The 20211-nt window shown below is 40.1% G+C and overlaps 1 protein-coding gene across 1 annotated transcript in view; it reads left to right on the forward strand.

Annotated features, from left to right (window-relative positions):
* strn (striatin, calmodulin binding protein) overlaps nucleotides 1-17730 on the forward strand; it is a 47598-nt gene extending 29868 nt beyond the window's left edge. The window contains exons 7-18 of the mRNA XM_084101286.1: nucleotides 4-109; nucleotides 3420-3530; nucleotides 5697-5840; nucleotides 6003-6139; nucleotides 7731-7906; nucleotides 8858-8905; nucleotides 9239-9360; nucleotides 9809-9976; nucleotides 10517-10663; nucleotides 14841-14942; nucleotides 15018-15104; nucleotides 16008-17730. Coding sequence (XP_083957412.1) covers nucleotides 4-109; nucleotides 3420-3530; nucleotides 5697-5840; nucleotides 6003-6139; nucleotides 7731-7906; nucleotides 8858-8905; nucleotides 9239-9360; nucleotides 9809-9976; nucleotides 10517-10663; nucleotides 14841-14942; nucleotides 15018-15104; nucleotides 16008-16177 — 1518 coding nt within the window. The 3' untranslated portion in view covers nucleotides 16178-17730. The remainder of the gene's footprint in view (nucleotides 1-3; nucleotides 110-3419; nucleotides 3531-5696; nucleotides 5841-6002; nucleotides 6140-7730; nucleotides 7907-8857; nucleotides 8906-9238; nucleotides 9361-9808; nucleotides 9977-10516; nucleotides 10664-14840; nucleotides 14943-15017; nucleotides 15105-16007) is intronic.
* The last annotated feature ends 2481 nt before the right edge of the window (nucleotides 17731-20211 follow it).

The raw sequence follows: 20211 nt of genomic DNA on the forward strand, positions 1-20211 counted from the left end.
GAGGATTTGGACACAGATGAAGTTCTGAAGGGCTTTGATTTTCTGGCTAATAGTGAAGACATGGAGGGTCCATCAGAAACACACTCCTCCGCAGACAGAGCCGACTGGGGTGAGGAGCACACACACCACACGCTCTACAGATCACACTGACACACACATGCAGATGCAGCAGCTCGGGGCTCCAGATCATGCAGACGTCTGGGGTCGGTGCGATTAGACTCTTCTGCTCAGCATCATTACTCCAGCCTTCAGTGTCACATGATCCTTCAGAAATCACTCTAATATGATGATTTGATAATCAAGAAACATTTATGATTATTATCAGTGTTGGAAATAGTGATACATTTTATTTTCAGGATTCTTTGATGAAGAAAAAGTTCATGATGAAGAAAAAATCTATTTAATGCGTCCTTGATGAACAAAAGTGTTGATTTCTTTAAAAACATAAATCGTACTGACCCCAAACTTTTGAACAGCATTCATAAACATTCATAATTAAAGGTGCAACAAGAGCGTATGATTGTGCAGATTCAGTTATATATCAATGTATCACAGTTTTCCTTGAAGTATTACATTGAGACTTTAGATAAAAACTTTTTGTCTCCTTAAAGAAAGAATCGATTCTGAACTGAAACGAGTCGTCAGTAATTCAGTCTAATCCTGTAGGTTTGTAGCTAATTAGCATAATGCCAGCCTCTGGTCTTGATTGGCTGAGCAGCGTCTCTTGGCCCCGCCCTCAAACACTGTAGTGTATCTGAGACTGGAAGAGTTTGGTTTGTGTTTTTCATGTTGAGAAGACGCTGTTTTCTGAGATTGATACGGTAAACCCACGCCATCGTCACTGTTCGTATCACTGTGATCAAGAGCTGAGATTCAGATATGATAATGAGCGTTTGCTTTCTGACCAATCAGAGCAGAGCAGCTCTCAGAGAGGCGGAGCTTAGAGAGACTGAATCTTAGATGGAAGCGTTTCAGACACTGAGAGGAAAGAGCTGATGCTGCAGTGCAGATTATGAGTGTTTTTGACCTTTGATGAATGTGTTGTAGGAGATTTAAAAACAAAATTAGGAGCCTTTAAAATAGTATAATAAGGAAACAATCTTCCTGACTTCACAGCAGCACTTTAATGACTTCAGCTCTAGTACGAGTGTAGAGGCTTTATCGGTCCAGAGCGGCTCACAGCATCGAGTGCACTGGATGATCCTGTAGATTGTGTTTGATTTACTGTCTCCTTGTGTGTTCCTCCACACACACACACACTCACTCACTCACTCACTCACTCACTCACTCACTCTCACACACTCACTCACTCACTCACTCACACAAACACACACTCACTCTCTCTCACCCACTCACTCACTCACTCACTCACTCTCACCCACTCACTCACTCACTCACCCACTCACTCACTCACTCACTCACTCACTCACACACACACACACTCACACACACACACACACTCACTCACTCACTCTCACACACACACACACACACACACACTCACACACTCTCACACTCTCTCACTCACACTCACACACACACACTCACACACACACACACACTCACTCACACACTCACACACACACACACACACACTCACTCACTCACTCACACACTCACACACACACACACACTCACACTCAAACACACACACATTCTCACACTCTCACTCACTCACTCACTCAATCACACACACACACACACACACTCACACACACACACACTCACACACACACACACTCACACACTCACTCACTCACACACTCTCACACTCTCTCATTCACTCACTCACTCACTCTCACACACACACTCACTCACACACTCTCTCACACACACACACTCTCTCTCGCTCACTCTCACTCACACACACTCTCACACACACACACTCTCTCACTCACACACACTCTCTCTCGCTCACTCTCACACACACACACACTCACACACACACACACACTCACTCACTCACTCTCACACACACACACACACACACACTCACACACTCTCACACTCTCTCACTCACACTCACACACACACACACACACACACTCACTCACTCACTCTCACACACACACACACACACACACACACACACTCACTCACTCACTCACACACTCACACACACACACACACTCACACTCAAACACACACACATTCTCACACTCTCACTCACTCACTCACTCAATCACACACACACACACACACACTCACACACACACACACTCACACATGTCTGGTTTACTATCTTTGTGGGGACTCTCCATAGACTTAATGGTTTTTATACTGTACAAACGGTATATTCTATCTCCTTACACTAACCCTACCCCTAAACCTACCCATCACAGGAGACATTCTGCATTTTTACATTTCCAAAAAAACTCATTCTGTATGATTTATAAGCTTGTTTACCCATGGGGACCTCTATTTAGGTCCCCACTGTGACACGAGTCCCCATGAGTCTGTGTGCATTCAGGTTGAAGTCCCCACCGGGATAGAAAAACAGGTACACACACACACACACTCACACACTCACTCACTCACACACTCTCACACTCTCTCATTCACTCACTCACTCACTCTCACACACACACTCACTCACACACTCTCTCACACACACACACTCTCTCTCGCTCACTCTCACTCACACACACTCTCACACACACACACTCTCTCACTCACACACACTCTCTCTCGCTCACTCTCACTCACACACACACTCACACACACACACTCTCTCACTCACACACACTCTCTCTCGCTCACTCTCACTCACACACACTCTCACTCACACACACTCTCTCTCGCTCACTCTCACTCACACACACTCCCTGCCCTCCTGATCCCATCTGTTGAGTCTCTGAAGAGAATTGGACTGATTTTTCTCCCGTTCACGCGTCCATCTTCCCATCGGATCGATCGGCTTTTAGAGGTTTAGGCAGATTGAAAACCAGCAGCTTCAGTTTCACACCGTCGGCAAAACTAGTTCATGACTTCAGCACTATTCTGGAAGCGTGACGTCAGTCACAGGATGGCGTGTCGATTACAAACACTTAAATACATATTTTTTGCAATTATAATGGCCGTCTTTCCCATTAGACTGTTGATTTTCTGTAAGATCTTTCCTTCATGATGTGGAACTACAGTCTGGGAGACGGAGCACAACGAGCAATGGGCGGAGCTACAGAAGCTCTAAACGCTACCTCATACTGTGAATTATTTATCATATTATTTTAATTTAATATCATAAACACACACTGGTTTGTAACGCACCTCAGTCGACACTGATAGACGTTCGTGTTCAGTGAGAGTGTAGATTGGGATCAGAAGTTCGCTCCTGTAAATCGGTGTATCGTCTGCCAGTGAAGCGCAGGAATGGCTCGTCGTGGCGTGTAACGTGTGTTCCTCCCTCCTCCCCCGTGTAGAGAAGGAAGAGCAGAGCCCCTCGTCTGAGTCCTGGGACGTGGATGAGGGCCTGATCTCTAAACTCAAGGAACAGTACAAGAAGGAGCGCAAGGGCAAGAAGGGGGTGAAGAGTAAGTCGGACCGGACCCTCGCTCGCCCTCTCTCTCTCTCATTCCTGTGTTTCTTCTTCTAGTGGTCGACCGATGTCGGCTCTTCAACGACTGGTATCTGGAGCACAGGACGGCCGTAGAGAACGATAATATCAGTGAACCTCACAAACACTGCACAGTGTATCAGGGGATATGATTAAATATATACATGCTAGCAACGTGCTAAATCATGCTAGCATTATGTTGAAACATGGTAGCAAAGTTCTAAATCAGACTAGAAACATACCAGCAACGTGCCAAGATAGATGGATGGATGGATGGATGGATGAAAGATAGATAGATGGATGGATGGATGAAAGATGGATGGATGGATGGATGGATGGATGGATGGATGAAAGATAGATAGATGGATGAATGGATGGATGGATGAAAGATAGATGGATGGATGGATGAAAGATGGATGGATGAAAGATAGATAGATGGATGGATGGATGAAAGATGGATGGATGGATGGATGGATGAAAGATAGATAGATGGATGGATGGATGAAAGATGGATGGATGGATGGATGGATGAAAGATAGATAGATGGATGGATGGATGAAAGATGGATGGATGGATGAAAGATAGATAGATGGATGGATGGATGGATGAAAGCTGGATGGATGGATGGAAGATAGATGGATAGATGGATGGATGGATGAAAGATAGATAGATGGATGGATGGATGGATGAAAGATGGATGAAAGCTGGATGGATGGATGGATGGAAGATAGATGGATGGATGGATGAAAGATAGATGGATGGGTGGGTGGATGGATGGATGGATGAAAGCTGGATGGATGGATGGATGGAAGATAGATGGATGGATGGATGAAAGATAGATAGATAGATGATGGATGGATGAAAGATAGATGGATGGATGGATGAAAGATAGATGGATGGATGGGTGGGTGGATGGATGGATGGATGAAAGATGGATGAAAGCTGGATGGATGGATGGATGGAAGATAGATGGATGGATGGATGAAAGATAGATAGATAGATGATGGATAGATGGATGGATGGATGAAAGATAGATAGATGGATAGATAGATAGATAGATAGATAGATAGATAGATAGATAGATAGATAGATAGATGGATGGATGGATGGATGATAGATGGATGGATGGATGGATGATAGATAGATAGATAGATGGATGGATGGATGGATGGATGGATGAAAAATAGATGGATGGATGGATGGATGGTCCTCAAAATAGGCTTCATTTTCTTTATGCAAAATATAATTTCTGACCGGACATGTCTGAAAAAATCTGAGCGAACGTCTGTGCAGGTTTTGTGAGATTCAGTATATTTATATGTTCATTCAAAAAAATGTAAAAATGGAAACCAATCTCCATTTCTGGTCATGGGCCAACCAGTGACATCACACTGATGATGTCAAAATACCAGTTATTGGTCGTTTAATTGGCCTGATATATCGGTTTATCACTAATTTATTCTAATGTACCTATTTAAGTTCTTTCTCTCAAAAATCATTCGTTTGACAAAAACCAGCAGCTCTCTTCAGTTCTTCCCGTCACTCATCCGGTCACGTGTTTATCCTGTCATCCACTCCTCCTTTTCCTCCTTTTCCTCTTTTCATCCGTTGCTCTGAATAAACGAGTGCAGCTCCTGCTCTCTGTTTCCGTTCTCCATCATCTGTTCTTTCAGCATCCAGCTGCATCTCAAACACAACTACTGTTTCTGTTCTCCTTCTGGTTATTGTTTCTGAGACGCTTTACTGCTCACTTCTGTTGCATTTTATGCTGGTGCTTTGAAAGGGGTGTGGCTTGTTGACTCCGCCCCCAAGTAGGCGTGTATATAAACCAGGCTCCACCCCCTTCTCCTGCTTCCATTGTAATAAAGTACAGAGTCGCTCGCTTGCCTCCTCAATTATCACTTTTCTTTCACTAATTTTTTCTCTGTGATTGCTCTCCACTGCTTCATGTCTCATCTGTGCCAAATCCCCTCTTCAGAGCACAGTCCACCTTGAAAGCTAATCCTGAACCGTAAGCCTTCGTTGAAGCACAGAAAGAGAAATGCTTCTGGTGATCGACTAGAAATGCTCGAAGGTGGGCTGAACTGTGACGGGGAGTTGTACACCACAGAAGTAGATGAACGGTGTTGTTCTGTGTTTGTAGGGCCGAACCGGTGTAAACTACAGGACATGTTGGCTAATCTGCGAGACGCGGAGGATCTGTCGTCTATTCAGCCTCCGGTGGCGCCGCCGGTGCGTCCCAACTTACCCCGCCTCAACGAGCACCAGCTGGGCCGCACCGATGAGGGTAATCCTGCCTCAAACACCATCAGTTTATGATCATTTGTTTAAACTGTGGTTGTGATGACAGATCACTCTAAATTGAAATGATGTGCTGTACAAATACTGTGAACTGAGTTGAATGACCCCATCTCTGCGAACGGCTCATGTGTGTGTGACTGTGTTGCAGTGGAAGCCCTGACCTTTCCCCCGTCCTCGGGAAAGTCCTTCATCATGGGTTCTGACGAGGCGCTGGAGAGCGAGCTGGGTCTCGGAGAACTCGCCGGGCTCACCGTGGCCAACGAGGCCGAGAATCTGTCCTACGACGTGAGTACAGGGTTATTATCCACAACTAAAACTAAAACTTCAATTCCGGCAATACAAAACCCCTCGCGAACTCCCGCAGGCTTGAGACGACAGATCGTTAACGGCAGAAATCCGTACATTCACCATCCATCCACCTCAAATATGGCTTATCACTTAAAACATGCAAGTCGTAGCAACTTTACCAGTCCTCTCGCTCTAATGCTAACAGATAAATGTGCGCTATTATTAGGCGTGGGAAGAGTTTACCTCATGACACACACATCACTGCATTTAACTTAAAATACTCCGTCATTTCCGGTCGTACAGATAAGAGTAATGCAAACTGTAAAGGGTTTACTTTTATTTTTTTTAAGCTCACAATAACAACAAAACGTTGTGCTTAACAATGCTAAAATAATGTTGCTTTCTGTCGATTCGGAACTTGAGCGCATCACATAAATGAACCGAAACTCGGCGTATACTCGCTTCACAGACATGAGAAATATATCTGTAGAAAGCTTGAAATGTCTACATTTGAATGAACAGATTCAAATGGAAGATAAATATTCTCAGATTATGTATGTAATCCGTATGAAACGAGCACATAGGCGGAGATGACGAGTCGGCATCGGGCCTTAAAGGGTTCGTTCACCCAAAGATGAGAACTCTGTCAGTAATTACTCTCCCTTATGATATTCAACCCCGTCAGACTTTCGTTCATCTTCAGAACACAAATTAAGATATTTCTGATGAAATCTGAGAGCAGTCTCACTCCTCCATTGGCTTCTCTGTAATCGATATCCGCCATCCCAGAAACGTTAGTAAAGACATCGTTAGAATAGTCCAGTGTCTACAGTGGCTCAACCGTAAGTTTATCAAGCGATGAGAATACTTTTTGTGCGCAAAAAAAACAAAAATAAAGACTTTATTAAACTCTTCATGTTCTTCAGTGTGTCTCTGAGTGAGTTCACGTAGTGTAACAGCGCAGCACTTCTGGGTTGTACGTCAGAGCGGAGGCTCGCTATTGGCCGACGCTGGTCATGTGATGCGTGTGATGCTGGCCAATAGTGAGCCTACGTTCTGACATATTATCTAATTGTGTATTTAAATTTAACAGCTGCTATTTTTCTCTCTCTATACTTTATTTATTTATTATATATAATTTTGCTGTGTCATTATTATTATTATTATTATCGCTATTGTTAGTAGTTTAATTTATTTATTTTTATGTACCATTACTGTTAATGAACATCATCAGTTTGTTCGGGGTTGGTTGGAGTGGGATTGAAAATGCAAAAAAATGCAAACTCTGTACAAACAATAGCATTTGTCTTTTGAATAAAAATAAAGAAAAAAAATGTTTAACAGCTGACGGATATTCAGCATAATTCCTCTGTGAGACAGTCTAACAGAAGGACGGACAAAACCAGAGAAATATCAACTGAGTTCTGCTCATATTTCAGTTTTCTAAACTATAGCGAATAAACTGATGATGTGGGAAATGTTGAAGGTGTCTGAGTAAATCTAGGTTTGACTGTATATATTAAAATCATGACCAGTGTTACTGTCAGTTCGTTCATCACGATGTCGATGTGTTTGCTCCTTTCCTCAGATCACTAACAACAAAGACGCCCTGCGTAAGACGTGGAACCCGAAGTTCACCCTCAGGAACCACTTCGACTCGATCCGCGGCCTGGCGTTCCACCCGGTGGAGCCGGTCCTGATCACCGCGTCTGAAGACCACACGCTGAAGATGTGGAACCTGCAGAAAACTGCCCCAACCAAGAAGTCAGTCTTATCTCTACACTGTCACATCTCTCTACACTGTTCTGAGAGGGTTGGGTACCGAACTCGCCACTTTTAATAGCAGCGACCCAATTACATCAGTATGAGTACACATGAGTACCAGTTCACATTAAATCAGTCGCTGCCAAATTTCGGTACCTGAGAACACATCTAGGCGGAGACTATTTAAATACGAATCCTGCATGTTTCATTTACCTCACACACACACACACACACACACACACACACACACTGAAGCACGCGTGACGCTCGCGGTGTTTTCAGTCTCACTATATGAGAACACGAACTGCATTTCCAGAGCCGCTCTGAGACTCACTGAAGTTCATCAGCATTTTACAGTTTAATTTCAGAAAAACTATCGTGATATCATTAACACACGGAAACTCAAAGGTCTTCACCACAACCTGTCAAAATAAAAGTTCGTTTTAACTTGATAATATATTACTGTTGTACAGTAGAATTTAAATATCTCAATTTAATAATAATACTAACACTAATAATAATAATAAATTATTATCAGAAATGATCTTTTTCTTCTATGTTGTAATTTAAAACAGTATAAAGCTCAGTTGTGCCACATGTTGTTTGACAAAAAAGGTTAATTTAATATAAAAGATCAATTAAATTAATGTTTTATGTCTTCATTTAATTACTAGAAAATTCACAACACTATCATTCATAGAATTTTATTTTATTTTTTTACTGAAATGGTTGTTTTAATTCATATTCAAGCGTCACAGACAATGGCAGACAGCGACCGATGCGGCTCTGGCATAATGTCAATAACACTTCTACAAATTACCGAAAACGGTACCAAAGGGTACCGGCACTGAAATTCAGGAAGCGGTTCAAATGTGAGCGGTCCCCAACCCTACCTGAGCTTCTCTGAGCTTCTCTCGTCGGTTCCTGACACTCTTGTGTTTGTGGTTTCAGGTGTGCAGCTCTTGATGTCGAGCCCATCTACACGTTCAGGGCTCACAGGTACAGCTCCTCCACAATATAAACTCAATGTGCTGAACTCTATGTTGAGCAAATGTTGTTTTCAGGCTCTACTAGAACAGGTTTTCCTGCTTGAATGTTGATTATTCTCCTCATATTCTCCATTGTTGCGGCTCCTCTCTTCCCAGTCTGTCAGTAACGCTCTGTTTACTTCCTGTCCCTTTACGCCCCTTTATTCTGCGCATTAATTATTATAATGAGGAATATTGTGACGTGTTTGTTCCCGGAAGAAACTCAAGACATTACACACTAAACACAGATGGACACTGCTCTTTAACGGATCATCTGAACATGTGCTGGTGTTCTGGTCCGCAGGGGTCCGGTTCTGTGTGTGGTGATGAGCTCGACTGGAGACCAGTGTTTCAGCGGGGGTTTAGACGGATCCATTCAGAGCTGGAACACTCCCAACCCCAACATCGACCCCTACGACTCCTACGGTACGCTCCAGTGTGTGTGTGTGTGAGAGTGTGGGACTGATGCCTTGTCCAAATACCCACACTTGCGCTCTTTACACTTGACCACTTGTCTACTTGCATGACGTATTTCCTCTATTTGGCCCAAGTGTTCAAGTAGGCATTAAGACTACGTGTGTGTAGAACTTTTGATTACTTGAAGGGACACACTTACAGTTTTGCTTATCACTTTTATGATGGATAGATGCGCTTTGAAGACTGACTCTCTCCCTCTCTCTCTCTCTCTCTCTCTCTCTCTCTCTCTCTCTCTCTCTCTCTCTCTCTCTCTCTCTCTCCCTCCCTCCCTCTCTCTCTCTCTCTCCCTCTCTCTCTCTCTCTCTCTCCTCTCTCTCTCTCTCTCTCTCTCCCTCCCTCTCTCTCTCTCTCTCTCTCTCTCTCTCTCTCTCTCTCTCTCTCTCTCTCTCTCTGATAGAGCCGTCAGTGCTGCGCGGGTCACTGTGTGGACACACAGATGCAGTGTGGGGTTTGGTCTACAGCTCGGCTCATCACACACTGCTGTCCTGCTCCGCTGACGGGACCGTGAGACTCTGGAACGCTGCAGACGCTGCTCCCGCCATCGCCCTCTTCAACCAGAACCAAGGTCACACACACAGATTTAACACTTCCTTTTGCAAAAAATATCGTTTTTATTTTATTTTTGTATTTTGTTACATTATAATATTTTATGAATGATAATATTTTATGAATGATCTGTTTTCTCTTTTTTTTAATGATGATGATGGTTAGATGATATCAGCATTGAAACTGACCCCAAAATAACATAATAAAAGTCTTAAAGGTGCAGTGTGTAAGTTTTAGCAGCATCTAGTGGTGAAGTTGTGAACTGCACCCAACAGAAGTTACGGTGGCCAACAGGAAGTGATGTCATTCTTTAGTTCTTTAAGACTTTTATTATGTTTTATTATTATTTTATTTTTTTTGCTGTCATTCATGATTATGATTATGATTATGATTAGCTCATATTGGGATAGAAACACACCCCAACATAATAGAGTCTTAAAGAATGATTTAGCGCACATCAGTTTACAAAAATATAAATAGTATTTTCTGAATGCTCTTCTGTGTGTGAAACGTGTGAAAGCTCAAGCACATGTGACCTGTGTGTGTTCCCCTGCTCCAGAAATGGGCGTCCCGTCGTCAGTGGATCTGGTGTGCTGTGACCCGGCTCACATGGTCACGGCCTTCAGTAACGGCAGGACCGGCATCTTCAACATGGAGACCCGACAGATGATCCTGGAGCTGGAGTCGCAGGCCGCCGGGAAACCTGGTAATATTCCCACACATGATCAACACATCAGCGCATGATCAGCACTGTTTATGGCTCTACTACACACAGCACATGTTAATATCGCTAATCTTCTGACTCTCACCATAGTGTTTTCACATTCAACAAGAACAGAACGCTTGACGCTTAAAATCCTTACAATTTAAAAAAAAATATATATATTTTTCAGAGTGGTTAGGAAAAAAATCCATTTGTAAACGATTTATTGGCAACACTTTACAATAATGTTCTATTTGTTAACATTAATTAAATTACATTAACAAGAACTAACAAACAACAAACATTTACATTAATCTTTGTTCATTTCAACATTTACTAAAACATGACTAATAATACATTTTTAATATCAAACGTTGTACATTAGTGAACTAACAATGAACAACTTTTTATTAACTAACATAAAGATTAATAAATTCTATAAAAATAAATTGCTCATTGTTAGTCCGTGCTAGCTAATGCATTAGGCAATGTTAACAAATTACACCTACCAGTTTATTATTCTGTTTTATTTGTAGTTATTTATTTATTTGTTATATATATATTGTATTAATTCCTACGGAAGAGGATTAGGGCCAGGCAATAATAAAAAAATAAAACCATCTCGAGATTAAAGTCATTATAATGCGAGATTAAACTCGTTAAATTTCGAGAAAAAAAGTCGAAATACAATCTTGAGAATAAACTCATTAAATATCGAGAATAAAGTCATTGTGTTTCGAGAAAAAACTCGTTAAATTTCGAGAAAAAAGTCGAAATACAATCTTGAGAATAAACTCATTACATTTCGAGAATAAAGTCGTTGTGTTTCGAGAAAAAACTCGTTAAATTTCGAGAAAAAAAAACTCGAAATACAATCTTGAGAATAATCTCATTAAATTTCGAGAATAAAGTCGTTGTGTTTCGAGAAAAAACGTGTTAAATTTCGAGAAAAAAAGTCGAAGCAATCGTGAGAATAAACTCGTTAAATTTCGAGAATAAAGTCGTTGTGTTTCGAGAAAAAAAGTCGAAATGAAATGTAGAGAATAACGCATTCGATCAGTGTTCATTGCATAGCCTACTGATATCAACCTCATCAAGGTTTCGTGGTTTCCCTAGATACCATAAGACGCATTATTAATCGTTGTTGGTTGTGTACGCCTCCATCCACAGAATGTAACGACTTCTGGATCTATACAGCCATTAATGGCAATGCCGTACGGTTTTAATTTATCATAGCTGTCCATATGCCAGAGTGCATTTGGGCCAGCGCAAGTGTAGCCTACTCTCCTTCGTCGAAATTCCACACCTTGAGGATCAACAAGTTTAATAATGCGTCTTATGGTATCCTGGGAAACCACGAAACCTCAATGAATTTCATGTTGGACATAAGCAAGTACATCGCGCAAATTGGACTGATTTTTTCTTCTAAAAAGACCTAGACCTAAGAATGTTCTATTCTTTGTTACTGAAAGAAAGTCTAAAATATAGCTTGACTAAGTGATCGAACTCTGCCATGTCCTCTATCAGTAGGCTATGCAATGAACACTGATCAAATGCGTTATTCTCTACATTTCATTTCGACTTTTTTTCTCGAAACACAACGACTTTATTCTCGAAATTTAACGAGTTTATTCTCACGATTGCTTCGACTTTTTTTCTCGAAATTTAACGAGTTTTTTCTCGAAACACAACGACTTTATTCTCGAAATTTAATGAGTTTATTCTCAAGATTGTATTTCGAGTTTTTTTTCTCGAAATTTAACGAGTTTTTTCTCGAAACACAACGACTTTATTCTCGAAATGTAATGAGTTTATTCTCAAGATTGTATTTCGACTTTTTTCTCGAAATTTAACGAGTTTTTTCTCGAAACACAACGACTTTATTCTCGATATTTAATGAGTTTATTCTCATGATTGTATTTCGACTTTTTTTCTCGAAATTTAACGAGTTTAATCTCGCATTATAATGACTTTAATCTCGAGATGGTTTTATTTTTTTTATTATTGCCTGACCCTAATCCTCTTCCGTAAATTCCTGTTATTGGTACGTAACACAAAAAAAACTAAAACTGCCCCATAAATAAATAAAAAATACGGAAGAGGATTGGGGCCAAGCAATAATGAAAAATAAAACCATCTCCAGATTAAAGTCTTTATAATGCGAGATTAAACTCGTTCAATTTCTAAATAAAACATTGAGAATAACATTGTATTTCAACTTTTTTTCTCGAAACACTGACTTTATTCTCGAAATTTAATGTTTATTCTCAACATTTTATTTCAACTTTTTTTCTCGAAATTTAATGAGTTTATTATTCACAACATTTTATTTCAACTTTTTTTCTCAATTTAACGACTTTTTTCTCGAAACACAACGACTTCATTCTCGTAATTTAATGAGTTTATTCTTAACATTTTAAGTTTCAACTTTTTTTCTCGAAATTTAATGAGTTTGTTCTCAACATTTTATTTCGACTTTTTTTCCTCAAATTTAATGACTTTTTTCTCGAAACAGCAACTTTATTCTCGTAATTTAATGAGTTTATTCTCAACATTTTATTTCTACTTTTTTCTCGAAATTTAACCTTTTTTTTCTCGAAACAGCGACTTTATTCTCGTAATTTAATGAGTTTGTTCTCAACATTTTATTTTGACTTTTTTTCTCAAAATTTAAAAAACAAATTCTCGAAACAGCGACTTCATTCTCGTAATTTAATGAGTTTGTTCTCAACATTTTATTTCGACTTTTTTCTCGAAATTTAATGACTTTTTTCTCGAAACAGCGACTTTATTCTCGTAATTTAATGAGTTTGTTCTCAACATTTTATTTCGACTTTTTTTCCTCAAATTTAATGACTTTTTTCTCGAAACAGCAACTTTATTCTCGTAATTTAATGAGTTTATTCTCAACATTTTATTTCGACTTTTTTTTCTCAAATTTAATGACTTTTTTCTCGAAACAGCGACTTTATTCTCGTAATTTAATGAGTTTGTTCTCAACATTTTATTTTGACTTTTTTTCTCAAAATTTAAAAAACAAATTCTCGAAACAGCGACTTCATTCTCGTAATTTAATGAGTTTGTTCTCAACATTTTATTTCGACTTTTTTTTCTCAAATTTAACAATTTTTTTCTCGAAACAGCGACTTTATTCTCGTAATTTAATGAGTTTATTCTCAACATTTTATTTTGACTTTTTTTCTCAAAATTTAAAAAACAAATTCTCGAAACAGCGACTTCATTCTCGTAATTTAATGAGTTTGTTCTCAACATTTTATTTCGACTTTTTTTTCCGAAATTTAACAAAAAAAATTCTCGAAAACCGACTTTATTCTCATAATTTAATGAGTTTGTTCTCAACATTTTATTTCGACTTTTTTTTCTCAAATTTAATGACTTTTTTCTCGAAACAGCGACTTTATTCTCGTAATTTAATGAGTTTATTCTCAACATTTTATTTCAGCTTTTTTCTCAAAATTTTATGAGTTTTTTCTTGAATCAACAAATTTATTCTTTAATGAGTTTATTCTCAACATTTTTTCTCAAAACACGACTTTATTCTTGAAATTTAAAGAGTTTATTCTCAACATTTTATTTAGCGAGATTAATCTCGCATTATAATGACTTTGATCTCGAGATGGTTTTATTTTTTTATTATTGCTTGGCCCCAATCCTCTTCTGTAAAAAAAAAAACTAAAACTACTCCATAAATAAATAAAAAAACTAAAACTGCCCCATAAGTAAAAAATAAATAAATAAATAAAACTGTTTCATAAATAAATAAATAAACTAAAACTGCCCCATAAGTAAAAAATAAATAAATAAATAAAACTGTTTCATAAATAAATAAATAAACTAAAACTGCCCCATAAATTAAATAAAAAAAAAACTTAAACTGCCCCATAAATAAATAAAAATGTAAAAAACTAAAACTGCCCCATAAATTAAAAAACTAAAACTGCCCTATAAAAAAATAAAAATAAAACTGCACAATAAAATAAAAAAATAAAACTGCCCCATATTATTATTATTATTATTATTATTATTATTATTTTTATTTTTATTTTTTTTACTAAAACTGCCCTATAAAAAAAAAAACTTAAACTGTCCTATAAATAGAAGATGAGCGACTGGTAACGTCCCATGATCCTCTCTGACCTCTGACCTGTTTGATCTTCAGATGCGCCGTGTCAGATCAATAAAGTCCTGAGCCACCCGACGCTTCCCATCACCGTCACGGCACAGGAGGATCGGCACATACGCTTCTTCGACAACAACACCGGTAACGGAGGACATCAAGAGTGATGATGATGATGATGATGATGATGTATATTCTCATGTTGATGTTTCTTCTCAGGCAAGTGTGTTCACTCTATGGTGGCTCATCTTGATGCTGTAACCAGTCTCGCGGTGGATCCCAACGGACTCTATCTGATGTCCGGCAGTAAGTTCACGCTTGCATACGGATCAGAATCATGATCAGAATCATGTAAACGCTTTTAATGCTGTTTCTTTTATGAGGGAAAGATCATGAACGGGTCAAAAGAAACCTAAAAACATCACTTTTACTCTGATTTTGCTTTGCTTATAAGTAGAGATTGACCGATTTTACCGATATTTAAAGTCCCCCTGTGGTGAAAATCCAGCGTTTAATGTTATGTGTCTATGTGGTGTTTTTAATATGCTTTAAGACAGACCATGTGTAAATTCATAAGTCGACACCATTGCTGAGTATTTTCTGCTTAAAACTGCAGTGAACCAAAGACAGTCTCAAAAACACGCTTTGAAATCGCTGGTGTTTCTGACGTCACAAACTACCTTGTAACCAATCAAATCAACGTGTGATCGTCAACCAGTGGATCTCTGAGCTGAGTGAATGAGTGGAGGCGGGGCTCATTTGCATATTCATAGAACCGCACATACTAAATGAGGCAAGGGTGTCGAGTTACATTCAAGATATTTTAAGGCATGAGAAAAACACTTGTTCTGTTTAGTTTCTAGCTCATGGTTTCCGTTGCCTGAGTTCTGGTTTGTTGCCATGGTTTCTCATTAGTTCTCACCTGTTCCCTGTTTCTTAAGTATATATCAGGTGTTTATTGACTACAGGGGGACTTTAAACAGTTTGTTCAGATTAATGCTGTTTTTATAATTAAATGTCGGTTCTGTATGTCAGTTATCGGCACATAAACATGCAAACAAATTGGTATCGGTTATCAAAAAAAATCAACATCAGTCAATCTGTACTTATGAGCACCGTTATCATTCTGTTTATTCAGCGTGTGTGTGGATCAGTCAGAGGAAGTTGTTGATGTGAGTGTGTGTGTGTGTGTGTGTGTGTGTGTGTCAGGTCACGACTGCTCCGTGCGTCTGTGGAACATGGAGAGCAAGACGTGCATCCAGGAGTTCACGGCTCACCGGAAGAAGTTCGACGAGTCGATCCACGACGTGGCGTTTCATCCCACCAAATGCTACATCGGCAGCGCGGGAGCCGACGCCCTCGCTAAAGTCTTCGTATGACCTCTGACCTCCGACCTCCGACCCAAACCGCTTCCACGAACTCGAAGCTGATGATCCGGGCGGGCCTGGTGCTCGAGGGGAAGCACACACACACACACACACACACGAGGAGCGTCTCGGCTCCTCCTCCGTTCAGCCTCACAGGAAGTTTCACGCTTCCTAGATTAATTTTTTTATTGTTTTCCTTTCATGATTTCTCTCCTGACGTGAGCGTGAGCGTGTCACTCTTTCTGGTTTCTCTCCTTTTAAACGACGTGCCTTTTGCTTCAAACAGTCCCGAGGAAGTCGGGCTCCCTCCGCTCCTCTCCGGCGAGTGGAAACAAACTCTTAAACTCACCAAATACGTCAAATTACTGCGAATCATCGAGAGCGATCGGGTCTAAAACACTGAAACGCAGAGAATACGATCCTCTCGTCTGACCGACGTTAACTTATTCAATACAATTTGTACATAATATAACGATGTTTAAGACTCAGAAAATGACTACGATGTTTGTGTGGGAATATAAACCAATCAAACGCTCTTTCACCCCAAGATCACATGACAAACGGCGCATTAAGATCTTTCATAATGTTCAACACGATACTGGATCTGTGCTCGTTTTCTTTGTTAAATATACTTCGAGTCTTTGATTCTGTGGTGGATCCGTCTCTGACGGCTTCTTGAGGTTCAGCCATCATAAGCGCTGCGGTGAATTAATAATATTAATATGTTTACGCGTAAACCTGCAGTTTCTCCTGGATTTGATAAACCTCCGTTTGCCTGTTTATGGATGTTTTTATTTTTAAAAACGGCGCGTCTGTGAAACCCTCTCTGGTCAGATCTCTAACGCTGATCGTTTGATTAGAGTTTATGAATATTTGTGATTATGCGGAAAAAGTCTTATAATAGTTTGAATGTGTTGCAGTTTTTGACCAGCTGTACTCAAAGTACAACGATTCGGAAGTCTAGAACTGTCTGAAATCTGTGATGTTTATTTATTTTTTGCCTTTTTCATCTTTTTTTTTTTTTTTGCCTGTTATGCCAAATGAATAACTAGTGATCTGGGACTCGTGACGTCGGGGTCGTCCTCGTCCTCGCCGGCGCTGGTGTGTGTGTTTGACCTCGTGACGTCGGGGTCGTCCTCGTCCTCGCCGGCGCTGGTGTGTGTGTTTGACCTTGTGACCTCGGGGTCGTCCTCGTCCTCGCCGGCGCTGGTGTGTGTGTTTGAACTCGTGACCTCGGGGTCGTCCTCACAGGCGCTGGTGTGTGTGTTTGACCTCGGTGACCTCGGGGTCGTCCTCATCCTCACAGGCGCTGGTGTGTGTGTTTGACCTCGGGGTTGTCCTCATCCTCGCCGGCGCTGGTGTGTGTGTTTGACCTCGGGGTTGTCCTCATCCTCGCCGGCGCTGGTGTGTGTGTTTGACCTCGGGGTTGTCCTCATCCTCGCCGGCGCTGGTGTGTGTGTTTGACCTCGGGGTTGTCCTCATCCTCGCCGGCGCTGGTGTGTGTGTTTGACCTCGTGACCTCGGGGTCGTCCTCATCCTCGCCGGCGCTGGTGTGTGTGTTTGACCTCGGGGTCGTCCTCATCCTCGCCGGCGCTGGTGTGTGTGTTTGACCTCGGGGTCGTCCTCATCCTCGCCGGCGCTGGTGTGTGTGTTTGACCTCGGGGTCGTCCTCATCCTCGCCGGCGCTGGTGTGTGTGTTTGAACTTGTGACGTCGGGGTCGTCCTCATCCTCGCCGGCGCTGGGTGTGTGTGTTTGAACTTGTGACGTCGGGGTCGTCCTCATCCTCGCCGGCGCTGGTGTGTGTGTTTGAGATGTAATAGTTCGGAACAGATACTAGTGTTTTTTATCAGTGTGTGACTGGTGATCGGTTGCTAATAGATCGTAACCCACGTTTTGCAGGTTGAGGTTTTTTATTTGAGACTCTTCTGCTTTATTGGTCTGTGATTACTTGAACTCTAGACGTGCGTGTGCAGGTCTGCGTGTTTTTAACTGCTAGGATAGAGACTTTCTGCTTTTATGGGGATCGTTTGCCTTTAAATGATGACATGAGCACTACAAGAGAACTGAGTGTTTGTGTGTTTCCTTCAGCCAGAGGTTTGCTACTCGACCAAATGTTGTTAAAGGACTAGCTCAGCCAAACTTGAAATCTGTCAGCGTTTACTCGCCCTCGAACCCGTGGGACTTTCTCTCCCAAACATCTTTTTAAGTTAACTCTGACTTTTTATATCACAATTATGATTTTTTTTCTCTAAATTCTGGGGGGGAAAAATTGCGAATAATTTCTGGCAACTCCAAATTTAAAACTCCATTATCGACTTTTTTTTCCCTCAGAATTGAAAAAACAAACTAGGAATTACGAGGAAAATGCGATTGGGCTTTAATGTCTGAATTGCGATATATAAGCTTGAAATTCTGAGGAGAAAAATGTCAAAATTGTGAGATATACTCGCTATTAAAAATGGTAATTATGACTTTTAATATCACAGTTTTGACTTTCTCGCATCTTTGAGTCTACAGGTGAAACTTGAAAAATTAGCATATCGTGCAAAAGTTCATGTATTTCAGTGATTCGACTTAAAAGGTGAAACTAATATATAGACTCATTACATGCAAAGTGAGATATTTCAAGCCTTTATTTGTTATAATTTTGATGATTATGGCTTATAGCTTATGCAAACCCTAAATTCAAAATCATAAGCTGAAAGCGATAATCGTCAAAATTATAACAAATGAAGACTGTAATGAGTCTATATATTAGTTTCACCTTTTAAGTCGAATCACTGAAATTCATGAACTTTTGCACGATATGCTAATTTTTCGAGTTTCACCTGTATATTCTCTGAATTGTGAGAAAAAAGTTTGACTTGCAATATATATTTTTTTAAGTAATTGCAACTTTTTTTCACAGTTCTGACATTTTTTCTGAATTTTGAGTTTATCTCCCAGTTCTGAGGGGAAAAAAATCAATTGCGAATAATTTCGTGCAATTCCAAATTTAAAACTCACAATTGACTTTTTTTTTCTTAGAATTGTAGGACAAACTAGGAGAAAAAATGATAGGTTTATAAAGTCTGAATTGTGAGATATTGGCTATTCTTGCAATTAAAAATGTTAATTGTGACATTAAATGCGGTGTTGAAAACAGAACCTCCGACACGACTGGAACACGAGGGTGATTAAATAGTTAATTTTTTCATTTTTGGATTCTTCTCCTTTAAATCTGAGGCACGTTTGACGTTAAGCTCGTGCACAGCGCGCGCTGGTTTGGGACGTTGAAAGGGAACCGCGTGCGTGTGCGTGCGTGTTTTCGTACTAGTAAATATATTTTCTGATTTCGTTCATTTTCGGTGCGTATTAATTTTAGATATATAAGAAAGAATCTCAATATGTATAGTTTTAAAGTATTGATCAACAATCTATTTATGAACCAGAATACAGTGTATATTAACCTGCGAAGCTAACAGTGAAGATTAATCGATATTTGTGCTAGAAAGAGTAGTTCGCGCCACCTGCTGGTCAGAGATGGGAACTGTACAGCTGACTCGGCTACTGAACAAACTAAAGTGCTAAACGGAGATTTAATAACCGGTTACTGATCGATCGACGCGCTTCAATGATTATCGGAAACATTAAAGAGTTGAGATGGAGAATTTGAAGGGAGTTTGATTGGACGATCGGACTGTGACGTCACGAGCGAGACGTGTTCCGGTTCCGCCTGTATAGAGCTGTCACTGAACTTTTACCCTTTTGGTTGTATAGAGAGAGAGTGGAAAGATTGTTAATAAATGCTATACTCCTCTTGTACATATTTTATTATTGATATTACAGTTTATTCTTGATTTCTTGTTGTATTCTTTTTTTTTTCCTCAGATGGACATTTATCAATATAATACAATAATAAAAGAATATGTTGTATTTCAAGTGTGTTTTGTATTTTGTTATTCATGCAGTGACTTTCCATTTACCTATGGGTTCCTGCGCTCATGGAAAACCTGGAAAAGTCTTGGAAATTTCAATGGTGGATACACTTTTTTTCTTTTGCTCA

The sequence above is a fragment of the Abramis brama genome, assembly GCF_963993115.1.
Source record: "Abramis brama genome assembly, chromosome: 23".
Lineage (NCBI taxonomy): Eukaryota > Metazoa > Chordata > Actinopteri > Cypriniformes > Leuciscidae > Abramis > Abramis brama.